This window comes from Stegostoma tigrinum, chromosome 10 (assembly GCF_030684315.1).
Source record: "Stegostoma tigrinum isolate sSteTig4 chromosome 10, sSteTig4.hap1, whole genome shotgun sequence".
In the NCBI taxonomy this organism is placed as follows: domain Eukaryota; kingdom Metazoa; phylum Chordata; class Chondrichthyes; order Orectolobiformes; family Stegostomatidae; genus Stegostoma; species Stegostoma tigrinum.
This window is the reverse complement of record NC_081363.1, coordinates 5,727,426-5,746,966: the sequence shown is the minus strand read 5'-3', so window position 1 is coordinate 5,746,966 and position 19,541 is coordinate 5,727,426. Positions and strand designations below refer to the sequence as shown.

The 19,541-nt window shown below is 45.8% G+C and overlaps 1 protein-coding gene across 2 annotated transcripts; it reads right to left on the bottom strand.

Moving 5' to 3' along the window:
• Nucleotides 1-250: 250 nt before the first annotated feature.
• On the bottom strand, nucleotides 251-16,488 carry LOC132210089 (protein TUNAR-like). Of its 2 annotated transcripts, XR_009446281.1 has the most exons (3): nucleotides 15,644-16,488; nucleotides 5,021-5,299; nucleotides 251-412 (listed from the first exon to the last, which is right to left on the bottom strand). XR_009446281.1 is itself a non-coding variant. In XM_059649431.1 (2 exons), exon 2 carries the CDS (start codon nucleotides 5,257-5,259, stop codon nucleotides 5,110-5,112), a length of 150 nt encoding a protein of 49 aa, XP_059505414.1. In that variant the 5' UTR covers nucleotides 5,260-5,299; nucleotides 15,516-15,577; the 3' UTR covers nucleotides 3,603-5,109. The 2 variants fall into 2 exon arrangements, 1 of the variants encoding a protein (XP_059505414.1); XM_059649431.1 differs by lacking the exons at nucleotides 251-412; nucleotides 15,644-16,488 and adding an exon at nucleotides 15,516-15,577 and having other exon boundaries at nucleotides 3,603-5,299.
• Between the last annotated feature and the right edge of the window lie 3,053 nt (nucleotides 16,489-19,541).

Below are 19,541 nucleotides of genomic sequence, written 5' to 3'. Positions count from 1 at the left end.
GCCCAGCAGCATCTCAGGAGCACAAAAGCTGACGTTTCAGGCCTAGACCCTTCGTCAGCTTTTGTGCTCCTGAGATGCTGCTTGGCCTGCTGTGTTCATCCAGCCTCACATTTTGTTGTCTTGGATTCTCCAGCATCTGCAGTTCCCATTATCACTGCAGCTTTTACTGAGTGTGTCACAATCAAATCCCCCAAACCAATGGACAAATCAGAGTTCAGATTTCACAAAGATGATGTTTATTTTGCGCTGATTTTTCTAGCTCAAAGTCAGTAATGTGCCAGGTACACATTCAAGTTCCCATACATCTGGGCTCCAAGCCTTGGTGTTTCATATCTTGTGATCTATCATTTTCTCTCATTACCTCACAGGGTTGCAAAACTCCACAGTTCTGAAGTTTCTTTGCTCGATGGACCTGTTCAGAAATGAATTAGCAAGTGAGAGACCAACCCCATCTCCATCTAAATTGTAACACAGTAAAGACTCAAGGTTGGAAATACACTACATACGACAAGTGCTTGATATTTGTAAGTAATCAGGGCATTCGGTAATTGACATTTACTGGACCATTACTGCGACATTGTGCACAGCCTCCTCGGTCAGATGAAGCAGTCAGCTCACTCTGCTCTGCGCAGATTATGGCTGTGCGTCTCTTCGGATTCCAGGCATGTACCAAACCTGCGTCGGCCTGTCTGGCTGTCAGAAGAGCTCTGTTCAGTGTGTGTTGCTTTGCAGATCTCCAGCCTTTCAGAATCCAAAGGATCACAGAGGATTGTGACAGGGCAGATTGAGGCCCATTGGCCCACAATGTCTTTTCTATTCCGCAGTGCCAATTCCTTGCCTTTTCCCCACATCCCTGCTCACCTTTTTTTAATCCGAATAAATATCCAATACCCTCTCAAAGGCCTCAATTGAACCTGCCTCCACCGTATTTCTAAGCAATGCACTCCAAACTCTGACTACTCACTGTGTGAGAAAGGCTTTTGCTCACATTGCCCTTGCACTGTTTACACATCACTTTAAATCTACGCTCTCTCAATCTTTCCTCTTTAATGAATGGAAGCTGCTTCTCCCTTCCTGCTGCTTGTGATTTCGTAAACCTCTATCAATCTCCTCTCGGCCTTCCTCTCTCCAGGGAGAACACAGTCCCAGCATCTTCAATCTATCCTCATACAGACAAGTTCCTCACTCCTGGATCCTACAGACCCTGAGAAAATGATGATGAAATTGCATTTGTATACTTGTTCGCAGTAGCGCTATATTGAGTGTGTTATTTAACTAGTTTGTATTGGAGCCCTCTTTGAGCTGTTTGAAGAACTTGCTTTCTATTTATCTTCTGGTTTAGATACCTTTATGAATGGTGCACACAATTAAAAAGGACATTTCCCTCTGCTTTTCCTCCACCTTCAGTGGCTGGGCCTTCGTATGCCTGGGCTGTGAGGTCTGAAACTTCATCCCCAGTCCTCTCTAAATCTCTTGCTCTACGAGCTGTTTCCCGGGTGACACACCGAGGCCAACATCAACTGCGCCTGGAGGACCATCAATGCGGTGAAAGACGCTCTTTGGTCTGCCCGCAACGTGCTGGTCTGCCAGCTGAAAGAACTGACCCCGACCGAGTGTTGCAGATTGGCGCACTCCAAGGTCCAGGACTATGCGCTGAGGGACGCACTAAAGCTTGGGGCAGCCGCCGCCAAGGCGCGGTGGGGAAAGACCACCGTATGAAATCCCTCGTCCAGAATAGAAAAAAGGGCCCTATCTGGTAACTGGGCCCAGCTGGCGCCTTCCCCAACTGGGACTGTGCGGGGTGACGACTGCCGGGGTTTTTCTTTTAGCTTTCCTCTTTTAGTTGGGGTATGTACCCCGAGGGTAACCCAAAGCGGCTAGCATGACCGTGTAGGTGTGTAAATATGTTTATTTTTTGTATTTTGTATGAATATTTTTGTTAATTAAAAAAAACTCTCTAAATCTCCTTTGATATTCCTTCAAATCTTCCCCCTCTCTCTCTCTCTTTGCAACCAAACTTTGGCTCATCTCCCTTCACAACTCTGTGTAAATTTCCATCTGATCACAATCTTCCTAAATCACGGGGGGTCTGGACAGAGTCAATAGGAGCAAGCTGTTCCCCCTCATGAAAGGATTGAGAAAGGGGCAGCAGATTTAAAGTAGTTGGTAAAAGAAGCAAAAATAATGTGACAAGAAACATTGGATTTCATACAGTGAGGTGCCAGGTAATGCACTTCCCTACAGGCGGGAAGCAGGCCATTTGGCCCATTAAGATCACACCAACCCACACCATCACTGTAACCCCGTATTTCTCATGGCTAATCCATCTAGGCTGCACATCCCTGGATACTCTGGGCAATTTAGCATGGCCAATCCATCTAGCCCGCACATCTTTGAACTGTGGGAGGAAACTGGAGCACCCGGAGGAAACCCTCGCAGACACGGGGAGAACATGCAAACTCCACACAGACAGTCGCCCGAGGCTGGAATCAAACCTGGATCCCCAGTGCTGTGAGGCTGCAGTGCTAACCACTGAGCCAGAGAGAGTAGGAGCTGCAGACGCTGGAGAATCTGAGATAACAAGGTGTAGAGCTGGATGAACACAGCAGGCCAGGTAGCATCAGGGGAGCAGGAAAGCTAACCTTTCGGGCCTGGACCTTTCTTCAGAAGGTTTGTGAAGAAGGGTCCAGACCCGAACCGTCAGCCTTCCTGCTCCTCTGATGCTGCCTGGCCTGCTGTGGTCATCCAGCTCCACACCTTGTTAACTATAACCAGTGAGCCACCCTTGTCTGGAATGCCCTGCCTGATAGTGTGGTGGAGGCAGGGTCAATTGAGGCTTTCTAAATGAAACTTGCAGAAGAAGAAAATATTCTGTTACAGGGAAAAGGCAGCAGAATGATACAAATTAAATTTCTCATTCAGAGAGCCCGTAATGGGCTGAATGACCTCCTTTTACATTGTAACAACTGTGATTCTATAAATGCCTTCTAAGGTTTTCTAAGTTGAAAGTGTCACATAAAGCTCTGCCGTTGCCAGAGCACTGTTATATAAGAATAGCTGTCTTTCTGAGACCTGAAATTCAGGGTCCACTCCATGTCCAGGTTGACCCCGAGGGAATTCCAGGATTCTGACCCAGCGACACTGAAGGAACGGCGATATATTTCCAAGTCAGGATGGTAAGGGGCTCGGAGGGGAACTTGCAGGGGGTGGTGTTCCCATGTATCTGCTGCCCCTCCACCTTGGATGAAAATGGTCGTGAATTTGGAAGGTGTTGTATGAGGAGTTTTGGTGTATTGTGTCTGTGTGTCTTTGTGAAATTAGTTAATCTGCTGAAGTTAATTTAATTCGCATTAAACGAACATGTCAGAGTGCATGGGCTTTACCAGCAAGCACCACTCATCACCGTTATCCTGATTTTGGAGCTGTTCACAGAAGGCTTGGCCTCACCTAAGAGACAGCAAGAACTGCCAATGCTGGAGTCAGAGATAACACAGTGTGAAGTTGGAGGAACACAGCAGACCAGGCAGTCTCAGAGGAGCAGGAAAGCTGACATCTCCTCCCTGGTCCTCTGATGTTGCCTGGCCTGCTGTGTTCCTCCAACTTCACACTGTGTTGTCTCACCTCAACTAAGTCTTTTTTTCATGTGTGTGGCCCTTGAAGCATGTTGGAGCATTTTAATGAAGATTAAGGCACTGGGATAGATCAAATACTGTAATCACTCTTATTTGTCATAGTTGAAACAAAACGGTCGGTGACTGCTTTTCCAGACAGTTAAGCAACATTAAATTATGATCCTACTATCTTTAAGTTACATTTACCTTTGAGAGGAAAAGTCATTCACTCAGAACAGGGTTAAAGATCACTAATGATATGAGGAAGATGGTTTAATATTAAATATCTTTTTGAAATCCCAAGAGCTTTCGAGTGATTACTCAAAATTTAAACATTACTCTTTGTTTCACAAAATCCCTACCTCAATAGCATGAATGTAAAGTTTTATATGCAATGAAGCTCAAAAAGTGGAAAATTGGGTTTGTTACAAATTGTGCTTCCATTTCATTTCACACTGACTTGTTGTAACTGGGAGTCACATGTCAGTCACGTGACCATTTCTTGGGTGAGGTGGAGGTCCACATGACCTAACCCAGGCATGCGACCAGTCCATGTTGGAGTCACATGAGCCTGTCCAGCGGGGATGGAAGGCAGAGCTGTTTACACTGGGGGAGGGGGTTGGATTTCAGTGTTGGGTGGGCAAGGAGAGGCTGGTCCGTGAGATTGACTGAATGAGCCGGAAATTGGTAAAATGACAATGTTGGACAGTCTGGCCAGTGGATCCTCTGAGACAATGTCAGCCAGATCAAGGTTCCAGACTGGGACGCAGAAGCTGGAAGCTCACAAATTCACTCTGGATGATGCCAGAGAAAACATTGGGTGTTCAGAAGTGGCTCAAATTCAATCATATTCAAACGGCGAAAAGATATCTAGTGAGATGATTCATTGTGGCGCTCAGGATCTGTAATATATATCCATCTTAACTGGTGGGCATCCTGAATGTTTGCTTGCATCCACGTTATCTAGTTCTTCACTCCCTTCCCTGGGCCAATCCATGCCACCTTTTATGTGAAACCTTCGAGATTAGCTATAGACAATTGATCCAGAGTTGAAGAGAGTCAGTTGGAGGATTGCACTGATAAAGAAAAATCTAACTCCGTTCTGTGTTGCTAAGGATAAGTACCAGAAGATCATCGGTGGTGCTCTTGGTTAGAGCTTCTGGTAGAAGTCATTGTCTGGTGCCCTCCTCTATCGTTACAGTACCGCCCTGATGTCAATTATTCCTCACTGGATCAATGTCTTGGCATGTTACACTTAAGGAAAAGAACATTACACTGATTCCCATTGGCAATTTAACACGGTCTTCTAAGAGGATCTCTGTTTCATACAGTCCTAGCATTCACATTGTATCTTATGTAACAATTGTTGAGTTCAGCGATACTGAATAGTCAAGAACATGAGGACTTGCCTTGTGCACACTGATATTCCATTAACAGTTCCATCAAGAGCCTGCTCCAACTGCAGTTAGTATCCATTCCCTGGCATGGTCAGCCTTGATTACAATGTTGTATAAATGTACACAAAAATGATGACTAAAAGATTGAGGATAGTCCCGATGATGCCTAAAATGGCCAGAACAGTCTCCTCCTTGCTCTCCTTTTCTTCATTTGAAGAGTTATCCTCTTCATTGGCTGCAGTTATTACCATCTTTGTAGCAAGGTTTTCCAATGCTGAGAGATAGGTCCACCTGGAAAATCAGAGAGCAAAGGTGAGTAGCTGGAAAACCAATGAAAGATGAAATGAAATATTATCTTGGTAGTGAGTTTCTGCGATCTGTCTGAAAGGGCAACGGAAGTTAATTTGACAGAAACTTTCAAACCTGGAATTAGGTAGATAATTGGAAAGGAAATATTTGCCGGATTACGACGAAATAATAATGGAGAAGAATCAATCCAGACCCAAAACATCAGCCTTCCTGCTCATCTGATGCTGCTTGGCCTGCTGTGTTCATCCAGCTCCACACCTTGTTACCTCAGATTCTCTAGCATCTGCAGTTCCTACTATCTCGGAATTAATGGAAAGCTCTCTTTAAAAAATGGCACTGCAGCATGGCCCCCTCCTGAACCAGCCAATGAAGTTGCAATAAGGTTTATAAACACAAAACATTGTGGATGCTGGAAATCTTAAACAGAAACTCAGCAGGTCTGGCAGTGGAGGAAGAGACAGAATTAATGTTTTGAGTCTGGTATCACTCTTTTTCAAAACTGGAGTCAGATTTGAAAGCAAAATGTGCCGAAATTCACAGCAGATCAGGCAGCGTCCAAGGAGAGAGAGAGAGCAAGCTAAACCAGGTTTTTGGTACAGATTCCAGCATCTGCAGTATTGCTCCTGGAATCGGATTGTGTTGGTTTTTAGTCTTTATGTCAACTAATCTGGGAGAAATACCCTCGCCCTTCAGCTTTTGTCTCCTCTCCCATCAAAGCATTCACTTCAAATACTTCTCCAGGCTCATTTTCAGGGCCTCAGATTGACTCTCCACAGGCAAAACAACCTGTATTTCTGTGGTGCTCCTCACATCCACACAACACTCCAAACTACCATCAAACCTTAATTTCTGTCCTCAGCTTGATGCAGTGAGACTCAATGCAAGCCAAAGATGCAGGTCCTCATCTTCCAATCAGGCATCTTGTAGCCTTCAGGACTCAACACTCAACAATTTCTGACCACGGACTCAGTTCTCCATTTTGGCTCCATTTTTATGTGGCGTGCTAGCCTGAATGAATGGCCTCTTTCTGGTCCTATGTCTTACAGTCAAACTTGGTCTGGACAAATGTTTCACTTCTTCGCTAATCCCATCACCATTCTCTTTGTCATTTCTTCTATGATATCATTTCAGCTCTGTTATCCTCTGCCCGATTCCACACCCTCCCTTTTATTCTTCCTATCCTTTCCCCATTTCCAACTGCACTTTCCTTTTATGCCCTCATGGGGCATGGACATCCCTGACACGGTCAGCAATTATTGCCCGTCCCTAGTTGCCCTTGAGAAGGTGGTGGTGAGCTGCCTCCTTAAACTGCTGCAGTTCACATGTTGTGGGTCAACATTAGGGAGGGAATTGTAGGATTTTGACCCAGTGATACTGAAGGAACGGCGATATATTTCCAAGTCAGGATGGTGACTGGCTTGGAGGAGAACTTGCAGGGGGTGGTGTTCCCATGTATCTGTTGCTCTTGTCCTTCTAGATGGAAGTGGCCGTGGGTTTGGAAGGTGCTGTCTGAGGATCTTTGGTGAATTTCTTCAGTGTACCTTGTAGACAGTTCACACTGCTGCTTCTGAGTGTCGGTGGTGGAGGGAGTGGGATGTTTGTGGATGAGGTGCCAATCAAACGGCTGCTTTGTCCGAACAAAAACAGAAGTTGCTGGAAAAGCTCAGCAGGTCTGGCAGCATCTGTGAAGGAGAAAACAGAGTTAACATTTCGGGTTCAGTGGCCCTTCCTCAGAACTGATGGTGGCTGGGAAAACATCAGTTTATATGCAGAAAATAGGGAGGTGGGTGGCATAGGGAGTAAACGACAGAACAGAGCCCAAAGAGGGAGAAAGACAGTTGGACAGACAAAGGAGTTGCTAATGATCAGGCTGGGAGGGTGAATAGTTGTTAATGGGGACTGTTAGTGTCTAACAACAGGGGTGTGTAATGGCAGGCTATGTGATAACAAGGCCTGGTGTGTGGGGTGGGGGGCTGAGACATGGGAGAGTTTAGGCTGTAAAATTATTGAAATCAATATTGAGTCCAGAGGGTTGTCAGGTCCCCAAGCGGAAAATGAGGTGTTGTTCCTCCAGCTTGTGTTGTGCTTCACTGGAGCACTGCAGCAAGCCAGAGACAGAGATGTTGGCCAGGGAGCATAGTGGTGCATTGAAATGGCAGGCAACTGGTAGTTCAGGGTCTGGATGTGCTGGATGGTGTCAAGTTCTTTGAGTGTTGTTAGAGCTGCACTCATCCAGGCAAGTGGGGAGTGTTCCATCACGCTCCTGACTTGTGCCTTGTAGATGGTGGACGGGCACTGGGGAGTCAGGAGGTGAGTTCTTCACTGCAGTATTCCCAGCCTCTGACCTGCTCTTGTAACCATTGTATTCATACGGTAACCGCGATGGTGTTGATAGTGTGAGATTCAGTGATGTTAGCCCCATTGAATATCAAAGGACGATGGTTAGATTCTCTCCAATTGGAGATGGTCATTGCCTGTAACTTCTCTGGTGTGTGTCTACATCACATTTCTACCTCTCTCAGTTCTGAAGAAGAGTCACACCAGACTCAAAACATTAACTCTGTTTCTCACTGCACAAGTGCTGCCAGACACATTGAGTTTCTCCTCCACTTTCTGTTTTCAACCCACCTTCGTCATCTGTGCCCCATATCCTTTGATTCCCTTAACTGACACAAATCTATTGATCTTAGTCTTGGATGTTCCTTTGGCGCCAACATCCATATTCTCTTGCCTGTAGATTCTTGTGGATTTCCTTCTTTATAAAAAAAGTGTTTCCTGATATCATCCATGGACACCCTGGGTCTAATATGAAGATTATTCCAACTTGTTTAGAACTCTGCCCCTTGATGAAGTAGCTTCTCTCTACCAATTGTGTAGAATCCTTTTCTATCATTTTAGGCAACTCGATCAGATCAGACCCACCTTCAGGCTTCTCTACCCAATGAAATATAACCCTGTCCTTCTGGCTAAATCCTTTAATCATCATGAAATCTTTACGCATAGGACACAAATGAGAAAGGAGATGGTTTAGATCAGCTTTCATTCCATCAGAAACCGAAAACAGAAATTGCTGGAAAACCTCAGCACATCTGGCAACATCTGTGGAGAGAAATCAGAACTGTTTCAGGTCCAGTGACCATTTCTGTGAACAATCAACTTTAAAACGTTTCTGTCTAAAACCATCAACATTAGTCTTGCTCCAATTTGGAACTTTAACTTTTACATAAGGCCCATCCTTTTCCACTAAATTTCACATGTTGTGGGTTGACCCACAATGCCGTTAGGGAGGGAATTCCAGGATTTTGACCCAGTGACACTGAAGGAAGAGTGATATATTTCCAAGTCAGGATAGTGAGTGGCTTGGCGTCACTTCTGAGAGTCAATAGACCCAAAAACATGAACTCCAAATTCTCTCCACAGATACTGCCAGACCTGTTAAGCCTTTCCAAAAATTTATATTTTCATTTCTGATTTTGAGCATCCAAAGCTTTGTCAGTTTCCATTCCATTGAGCCTAGTTATGGTTCAGAACACCCATCTGTATTCACCTGTTGTTCAAGAGTACGGAGAGCCCCTTCCAGCTCTTATCCTTTTATCCAGAGTTGCTTTATTCTTAATCCAGTCAAACCCATACCATTTTCTAATCAATAAATGTAGAGCTGGAAAAGGACATCCAGTCAGACAGCATCAGAAGAGCTGGAAATTCAATATTTTGGGCCCACAGGACAGAGGGTTGAAGCCTGAAAAATTGACTTCCCAGCTCCATGGATGCTGTCTGACCTGCTGAGCCTTTGCAGCTCCAAATTTATTGACTCTAGCTTCCAGCATTTGCAGTTCTTATTGTCTCCAACTCATTTTGTATCGACCTTCTGCATTTCTAGTTCATAAATCCACAACATTTCTAATTCAAAGCCCTCAGTCCTCAAAATATTATATCTTCAATGTACCATCCTTGAAATCTACCATCTCATCACCGAGCTGCCTATTATAGGATGTGGGTGTTTCTGGATGGCCCAGGATTTATTGTTCATCCATCATTATCCAGAGGGCAATTAAGAGTCAACCACATTGCTGTTTTAAAATAGGAATGGAAAAAGTTCTAATTTGGAGCAAGGCCAATTTTAATGGTATTAAAGAGGAACTTTCAAAGGTTGATTGGGGGAGGCTGTTCACAGGTAATGGGACAACTGGCAAGTGAGAGGCTTTCAAAAGTGAGACAGTGAGAGCTCAGGGACGGTATATTAATGTTAGCGTGAAGTGTGAGGCTGGTAGGATTAGGGAATAGTGGATAACTAAACATATTGAGGCTCTTGTCATGAAAAAGAAGGAGGCAGGTATAGACAGCTGGGATCACTCCCCTTTCATGGGGAGCAGGAGCATACTTAAGAAGGAAATCAGGAGAGCAAAAAAGGGATATGATATAGCTTTAGCAGACAAGGTTAAGGAGAATTTAAAGGCATTCTACAAGTATATTAAGGGCATAAGTGTAACGAGGAAGAGAATATGGCTTGATCAAGATCAATGAGGCCATCTACATGCTGAATCCCAGGAGATGGTTGAGATACTTAATGAATATTTCAGTCAGTATTTACTGTGGAGAAAGACATGAAAGCTAGGGAATTTGAGGAAATACATAGCGATTCTTGAAGACAATCCACATTACAGAAGAGAAGATGCTAGATTAACATGCATAAATTTAGATAAATCCCCAGGACCTGATCAAGTGTATCCTTGTGGGAAGCTACAGAAGAAATTGTGGGTGCCCCAGCAGAAATATTTATCTCATGAATAGCCACCAGTGAGTTTCCAGAAGACTGGAGGGTGGCTAATGTTTTAAGAAAAACTGCGAGGGAAAGCCAGGGAACAATAGGCTGTGAGTTTGAGTGCTGGGTGGGTTGTAAGAGGTGATTCTGAGAGACAGAATTTACATGCATTTAGAGAGGCAAGCGATGATTATGGATAGTCAGCATGGCTTTGTGTGTGGAAGATCATGTCTCACAGCCGGATTGAGTCTTTGAGGACGGGACCAAGAAGATGGATGAGGGTAAAGTGGTAGACATTGTCAACATGGACTTTAGCAAGGCCCTTGACTGGGTTCCACATAGTAGACTGGTTAGTAAAGATAGATACATGGGATCCAGGAAGAGCAAGCAAATTGGATACAAAATTTTCTTAATGGTAGCAGACAGAGGCAGGTGGTAGATGGTTGGTTTTCAGACTGGAGGCCTGTGAGTAGTGAAGTTCCGTAGGTATTGGTGCTGGATCCACTGTTGTTTATCATTTATGTGAATGATTTGGATGAGAATATAGGAAGCGTGGTAGTAAGTTTGCAGATGAGACCAAAATTGGTGGTATAATGGACAGTGAAGAAGGTTATGTAAGAGAACAATGAGATCTGGATCAGCTAGGTCAATGGGCTGAGGAGTGGCAGGTGGAGCTTAATTTAGACAAATGTGATAATGTTGCATTTTGGTACGGTAAACCAGGATACAACATAAACAGTTAATGGGAGGGCCCTGGGGAATGTTGTTGAGCAGAGACACTTAGAAGCTGAAGTATATAGTTCCTTGAAAGTGATGTCACAGGTAGACAGGGTGGTGAAGAAGATATTTAGCATTGAGATAGTAGGAACTGCCGATGCTGGAGGATCTGAGGTAACAAGGTGTAGAGCTGGATGAACACAGCAGGCCAAGCAGCATCAGAGGAGCAGGAAAGCTGACATTTCGGGTGTATAGCCTTCTTCCATTCAAGGGTATGGGTTTAAAGGCAAGTTTTAAAAGGGGTAACTTTTTCCCACAGAGGGTGATGCATGCAGAGAAGGAGCTGCCAGAGGAAGTGGTAGGTGGAGGTACAGTCAAAAGACATTTTGCCAGGTGAATAGCAAGGGTTTAGAGGGATATGGGCCAAACGTAGGCAAAGTGGTCTTGTTCAGCTTAGAAAATCTGATCAGCATGGACGGGTTGGACTGAAAGGTCTGTTTCCATGCTGTATGGCTCTGTGACTCCAATGACATGTGGCCAGACCGGGGAAAGACAGCAGATTTACTTCCCTAAAGGACATAAGTGAACCTGATGGCTTTTTCTGACAACCGACTATCGGTTACAGAGTTATCACTAGACTATTAATTCCAGATCCTAACCAACGAGTTCACATCCTGTGAATGAATTAAAAATAAATTTGCCTCCCAACGTCCTTGCCCATGCTTCCCGGAACTCCATGCTTGAATCAGTCAGGTCTGTGGTCCTGCCACATGATCAGAAGCGAAGGTGAAAATAACATCCTCTGTGACTGTGAGGGAAGTAAGTTCATCATGCCTCAGCATCCACTCCCTCTACCTCCGACGCTCAGTAGCAGCAGTGTGTACTATCTACAAGATGCACTGCAGAAACTCACCAAAGATCCTTAGACAGCGCCTTCCAAACCCACGACCACTTCCATCTCTGCATGTCTGATTCTGTCTTTAGCACCTTATGATCTGTACATCCTTGCTTACTAAAATCTGCCTGCACTGCTCACAAACAAAGCATCTCACTGAGCTTAGGTATCTGTGGCAACAATAAATCAAATCAAATCAAATCATTGAGAAGGATAACAGCAGCAGATACATGGCAAAAACATCATTTTCAAGTCCCCCTCCAAGCCGCTCCCCATCCTGACTTGGAAATATATTGCTGTTCCTTCAGTGTGGCTGGGCCAAAATCCTGGAATTCCCTCCCCAAGGGCATTGTGGGTCAAACCACAGCACATGGACTGCAGCGGTTTAAGAAAGCAGCTCACCCCCACCTTCTCAAGGGCTACTAGGGATGGGTGATAAATTCTGGCTTAACTAGCAACATCCACATCCCACAAATGAATTTAAATAAGTTCCTAACCTTTGCAGCCTTTGACACAGTGAACCACACCATCTTCCTCCAACATCTCTCCACTATTATCTGGCTGGATGTGAAAACTTACACTTGGGTCCACTATTATCTCTCTGTCACAGCCAGAGAAGCACTTGCATTGTCTTCCCCATCCTGCGCTAGCTCCATTACCCTGTGGTGTCCCTAAGACTCTATCCTCAGGCCTCCTATTTCCCAGCTCCCATTTGTGACTTTGTCTGAAAGCACAGTAATATTAAATACATTTAATACTGACAACCTCAATTCTACTCCCACCTCTCTCAATCCCTCCTCTGTTACTAACTCATCCAACATCCAGGACTGGATGGATAGAATTTATTTTCCAATTAAATGCGGGGACAATAGAAGCCATTGTTTCTGGTCCCCACTCCAAACTCTGTTCCGGCAATCCCACCCTTCTCACTGGAACTGTCTCAGGCTGAATGAGGTGGTGCAGAGCTTTCACTGTTAAACAGGTTTCTGAACACACAACCATACCGTCACTAAAACAGAATATCACTCAGCTCTCTCCCTGCATACCAGGGGGAGCGATGGCCTAGTGGTATTATTGCTGGACTGTTAATCCAGAGACCCAGATAGTGTTCTGGAGACCCGGGATTGAATCCCACCGCGGCAGATGGTGAATTTGATTTCAATAAATATCTGAAATTAAGAATCTAATGATGACCATGTGTCGATTGTCAGGGAAAACCCCATCTAGTTCACTAATGCCCTTTAGGGAAGGAAACTGCCATCCTTATCCGGTCTGATCTACTTGTGACTCCAGACCCACAGCAATGTGGTTGACTCTTAACTGCCCTCTGGGCAATTAGGGATGGGCAATAAATGCTGCCTGGCCAGCAACACCCTCATCCTGAGGATGAATATAGGGGAAATAAAACCTATACCTTCACTGCCTGCCTTGCCTTTATTCGCTGAGGCTGTGGTGAAATTATATAAAGCATTGGTTACACCACAACTAAAACATTTTTTAAACATTTGCACACAGGATTATGGACGTCACTAGCTAGGGCAGCATTTATCGCCCATCCCTAATTGCCCACAGGGCAGCTAAAAGTCAACCACATTGCTGTGGGTCGCATGCAAACCAGACTGGATAAGGATGGCAGATTTCCATCCCTAAAGGATATTAGCGAAACAGATGGGTTTTTAAACAACAATTGACAACGGTTAAACGGTCATAAAAACTTAAGAACTAGGAGCAGGAGGAGGCCATCTGGCCCCTTGAGCCTGCCCCACCATTTAATGAGATCATGGCTGATCTTTTTGAGACTCAGCTCCACTTACCCGCCCACTCACCATAACCTTTCATTCCTTCGCTGTTCAAAAATCCATCTTTGCCTTAAAAACATTCAATGAGGTAGCATCAACCGCTTCACTGGGCAGGGAACTCCACAGATCCACAACCCTTTGGGTGAAGAAGTTCCTCCTCAGCTCGGTCCTAAACCTGTTTCCCCCTTACGTTGAGGATATGCCCCCTGGTTCTAGTTTCATCAGCCACCAACCCATACACCACCTCACACACCACCCCACCAACCTCCGGATACAACGCATCATCCTCTGACACTTCCACCAGCTATAATCCGACCCCACCACCCAAGACATTTTTCCATCCCCACCCTTGTCTGCCTTCTGGAGAGACCACTCTCTCCATGACTGCCTTGTCTGCTCCACATTCCCCCCCAACCCCACCACACCCGGCACCTTCCCGTGCAACCACAGGAAGTGCTACATTTGCCCCCACACCTCCTCCCTCACCCCCATCCCAGGCCCCAGGATGACTTTCCATATTAAGCAGAGGTTCACCTGCACATCTGCCAATGTGATATATTGTATCCATTGTACCCATTGTGGCTTCCTCTACATTGGGGAAACCAAGCGGAGGCTTGGGGACCGCTCTGCAGAACACCTCCGCTCAGTTCACAATAAACAACTGCACCTCCCAGTCGCGAACCATTTCCACTCCCCCTCCCATTCTTTAGATGACATGTCCATCATGGGCCTCCTGCAGTGCCGCAATGATGCCACCCGAAGGTTGCAGGAACAGCAACTCATATTCCGCTTGGGAACCCTGCAACCCAATGGTATTAATGTGGACTTCACCAGTTTCAAAATCTCCCCTTCCCCCACTGCATCCCAAAACCAGCCCAGCCGGTCTCTGCTTCCCTAGCCTGTTCTTCCTCTCACCCATCCCTTCCTCCCACCTCAAGCCGCACCTCCATTTCCTATCTACTAACCTCATCCTGCCTCCTTGACCTGTCAGTCTTCCCTGGACTGACCTATCCCCTCCCTACCTTCCCACCTATACTCTCCTCTCCACCTATCTTCTTTTCTCTCCATCTTCAGTCCGCCTCCCCCTCTCTCCCTATTTATTCCAGTTCCCTCTCCCCATCCCCCTCTCTGATGAAGGGTCTAGGCCCGAAACGTCAGCTTTTGTGCTCCTGAGATGCTGCTTGGCCTGCTGTGTTCATCCAGCTTCACACTTTGTTATCTTGGATTCTCCAGCATCTGCAGTTTCCATTATCTCTCGTGGGTACAACCTCCCTGCTTCTGTTTTATCAATTCCCTTCGTAATTTTGTATGTTTCAGTAAGATCCCCACCCCCACCCTCACCCTCACCCTTAATGAATACAGTCCCAACCTACTCAACCTCTCCTTTTCAACCTACCCTATCAACTCCAGAATAAACCTGGTGAAACTCCTCTGCACCATCTCCAGTAACAGTCAATCCTTTCTCAAGTAAGGAGACCCAAAACTGCAGACAGTACTCCAGGTGTGGCCTCACCAGGACCTGATACAGCTGCAGCATCTCCTCCCTGTTTTTAAACTCCATCCCTCTAGCAATGAAGGACAAAATCCCAATTTTCCTTTTTAATTACCTGCTGCATGTGCAAACTAACTTTTTAAATGATTCAATAAAGTCATTAGGCACGACTGGGTCAGCTTTCGAAAAATTGAGTTCAAATCCCACCATCTCTGCCGTGGCGAGATTTAAACCCACATCCCCTCAGGAGCCGAGCACTGGATTTATATTCTCAGGACATCACCCACCTCATCACAGCCTGCAGCCAGTAAACTGGGACTAGGGCTCAAGGGGCAGTCTGTAGGCACAGCCCAGAACCGAGTGTCCACAGGGTAAGGAGCTGGGGAACAGCAGGTAGGGACTCCGTGTTTGTAGGGGCTATTCCCCTCAACAGAAGCTACTATCAGGGGTCAGAGACAGCCTAGTAAAACAGCAGAGACACAGTGGGACCACAGAAACACAGGGAGAGACTTCAGGACTGAAACCAGCCTTACTGTATTGACCCGAGAGTCGGTAACGAGCAGAACCAGAGGCCGAGGAATTCGCGGCTCGAACAGCTCAATGTCTGGCCTCTCCCCGAGAGCTGAGCTCAGGGAACTTCATGTTCACCGCCCCGGCTCACCTCGGATCATCTGGAGGAGTTAGCAGCTCGTTCCCAAAGCACCTCGCTAGAAAATCCGCTCATCTTCCCCGACAGACCACTTCCATCTTCACCCCGTGTGTATCCCAGCTGCTCCTGGGGAAACGGCGAACTTTGGCCGGAGCCGAGCGGACGGACTAGGCGCTGTAGAAATGCAAGCTGTGGTTGTAGACAGTCGGGAGCAGCTGGGTGTGTGGCTGTGCTGGGAAGGCGGGGTATGGAGCGTCTGCTCTCGGCTCAGGCAGTGCAATCCATTCGCAGGCAGTTCTGCTCCTCTCCCTGGACAGCACCGAGTTTCCAAGGCACTACCACCTTCCTCAGGTTGGGCACTGCCCAGAATCCAGTCTGTACAGCACTGAGAGGGAGGGAGAGAGAGATACACACCACGAGAGAGAGAGATACAGATAGAGAAAGAGAGAGATGGAGACAGAGAAAGAGAGAGTGACAGATATACAGAGAAAAAGAGGGAGAGAGAGATAGAGACAGATACAGACAGAGAAAGAGAGAGAGATGGAGACAGATACAGACAGAGAGAGAGACACAGAGAGGGTGACAGAGAAAGAGACAGATAGAGACAATGACAGAGAGAGAGAGACACAGCCAGATACAGACAGAGAGACAATGACAGAGAGACAGCCAGAAAGAGAGAGACAGACAGACAGTGACAGAGAGAGTGACAGATACAGACAAAGAAAGAGAGATAGATAGAGAGACAGAGAGAGAGAGAGAGCCAGATAGAGATAATGACAGAGAGAGACAGGCAGAGAGAGAACAGAGAGACAGACAGATACAGACAGAGAGACAATAACAGAAAGACAGACAGACAGAAAGAGAGAGACAGAGCGAAAGACAGCGAGACAGGCAGAGAGAGACAGACAGTGACAGAGAGAGAGAGAAACAGAGAGAGATAGTGACAGATACAGACAGAGAAAAAGAGAGAAAGAGACAGACAGACAGTGACAGAGAGAGACGGTACCAGAAAGAGAGAGACTGAGAAACAGATAGATAGATAGAGACAGAGAGACTCAGAGAGAAGGGCAGAGACAGAAACAGAGAATGAGAAAGAAATTGCAGAAGCCCCAGCCTGAAGCCACTGGGATCCTCACTGTCAGATTGAGAATTACCCTCATACTGCTCCTCAGCTCATCCCTCACCTCACCCCCACAGACAGGCAGCAGCCTGCTCCCTCCCTCACTCCCTCCATCACACTCTGTCCCTCTCCCCACCACACTCCCTCTCCCTCCCTCCATCACACACTCTCTCTCCTTCCTTCTCCATCCCTCTCACACTCTCTCCCTCCAGCTCACATACTCCCACTCCCTCCATCCATCCCTCACACACATACTCCTTCCCTTCCACACACTCAGTCCGTCCTGTAGTTTCAGTCCTTCCCATCTGTCACTCTCTCACTCTGTCTCCTCCATTCCTCATAACTATCTTCCTAGCTATCTCACCTTCATTTCCCCTCCCTCTGCCCCCTCAATATCTCTCCCTCACTTTCCCTCTCTCCAATTTACTTTACCTCTTTCTCCTACCCTTTCACTCTCCCTCCCTTTGCCTCTTTATGGCTCTCACTCCCTCCCTCTGATTCTCTCTTTCACATTATTTTTCTCTCTGACACATTCTCTCTCTCTATCATACTCTCTTTCTCTGACACATTCTCTCTCTGTCATTCTCTTTTTGAATTATTCTCTGTCACACACAAAAATAGAACTGGCTGGAAAAGCTCAGCAGGTCTGGCAGCATCTGTGGGTAGAAATCAGTTAATGTTTCAGGTTGAATGAACCTTCTGCAGAGATCTCCATCATTCGCTCTGACTCATTCTCCCTCTATTACACTCTCTCTGACTCATTCTCCCTCTATTACACTCTCTCTGACTCATTCTCCCTCTATTACACTCTCTCTGACTCATTCTCACTCTATTACACTCTCTCTGACTCATTCTCCCTCTATTACACTCTCTCTGACTCATTCTCCCTCTATTACACTCTCTCTGACTCATTCTCACTCTATTACACTCTCTCTGACTCATTCTCCCGCTATTACACTCTCTCTGACTCATTCTCCCTCTATTACACTCTCTCTGACTCATTCTCACTCTATTACACTCTCTCTGACTCATTCTCCCTCTATTACACTCTCTCTGACTCATTCTCCCTCTATTACACTCTCTCTGACTCATTCTCCCTCTATTACACTCTCTCTGACTCATTCTCCCTCTATTACACTCTCTCTGACTCATTCTCCCTCTATTACACTCTCTCTGACTCATTCTCCCTCTATTACACTCTCTCTGACTCATTCTCCCTCTATTACACTCTCTCTGACTCATTCTCTCTCTATTACACTCTCTCTGACTCATTCTCCCTCTATTACACTCTCTCTGACTCATTCTCCCTCTATTACACTCTCTCTGACTCATTCTCCCTCTATTACACTCTCTCTGACTCATTCTCCCTCTATTACACTCTCTCTGACTCATTCTCCCTCTATTACACTCTCTCTGACTCATTCTCCCTCTATTACACTCTCTCTGACTCATTCTCTCTCTATTACACTCTCTCTGACTCATTCTCCCTCTATTACACTCTCTCTGACTCATTCTCTCTCTATTACACTCTCTCTGACTCATTCTCCCTCTATTACACTCTCTCTGACTCATTCTCTCTCTATTACACTCTCTCTGACTCATTCTCCCTCTATTACACTCTCTCTGACTCATTCTCCCTCTATTACACTCTCTCTGACTCATTCTCTCTCTATTACACTCTCTCTGACTCATTCTCCCTCTATTACACTCTCTCTGACTCATTCTCCCTCTATTACACTCTCTCTGACTCATTCTCCCTCTATTACACTCTCTCTGCCTCATTCTCCCTCTATTACACTCTCTCTGACTCATTCTCCCTCTATTACACTCTCTCTGACTCATTCTCCCTCTATTACACTCTCTCTGACTCATTCTCCCTCTATTACACTCTCTCTGACTCATTCTCCCTCTATTACACTCTCTCTGACTCATTCTCCCTCTATTACACTCTCTCTGACTCATTCTCCCCCTATTACACTCTCTCTGACTCATTCTCCCTCTATTACACTCTCTCTGACTCATTCTCCCTCTATTACACTCTCTCTGACTCATTCTCTCTCTATTACACTCTCTCTGACTCATTCTCCCTCTATTACACTCTCTCTGACTCATTCTCCCTCTATTACACTCTCTCTGACTCATTCTCCCTCTATTACACTCTCTCTGACTCATTCTCACTCTATTACACTCTCTCTGACTCATTCTCCCTCTATTACACTCTCTCTGACTCATTCTCCCTCTATTACACTCTCTCTGACTCATTCTCCCTCTATTACACTCTCTCTGACTCATTCTCACTCTATTACACTCTCTCTGACTCATTCTCCCGCTATTACACTCTCTCTGACTCATTCTCCCTCTATTACACTCTCTCTGACTCATTCTCACTCTATTACACTCTCTCTGACTCATTCTCCCTCTATTACACTCTCTCTGACTCATTCTCCCTCTATTACACTCTCTCTGACTCATTCTCCCTCTATTACACTCTCTCTGACTCATTCTCCCTCTATTACACTCTCTCTGACTCATTCTCCCTCTATTACACTCTCTCTGACTCATTCTCCCTCTATTACACTCTCTCTGACTCATTCTCCCTCTATTACACTCTCTCTGACTCATTCTCTCTCTATTACACTCTCTCTGACTCATTCTCCCTCTATTACACTCTCTCTGACTCATTCTCCCTCTATTACACTCTCTCTGACTCATTCTCCCTCTATTACACTCTCTCTGACTCATTCTCCCTCTATTACACTCTCTCTGACTCATTCTCCCTCTATTACACTC

Bases quoted from the DNA above. Each gene is read 5' to 3' on its own strand.
- LOC132210089 (XM_059649431.1), bottom strand. From the start codon at position 5,259: ATGGTAATAACTGCAGCCAATGAAGAGGATAACTCTTCAAATGAAGAA.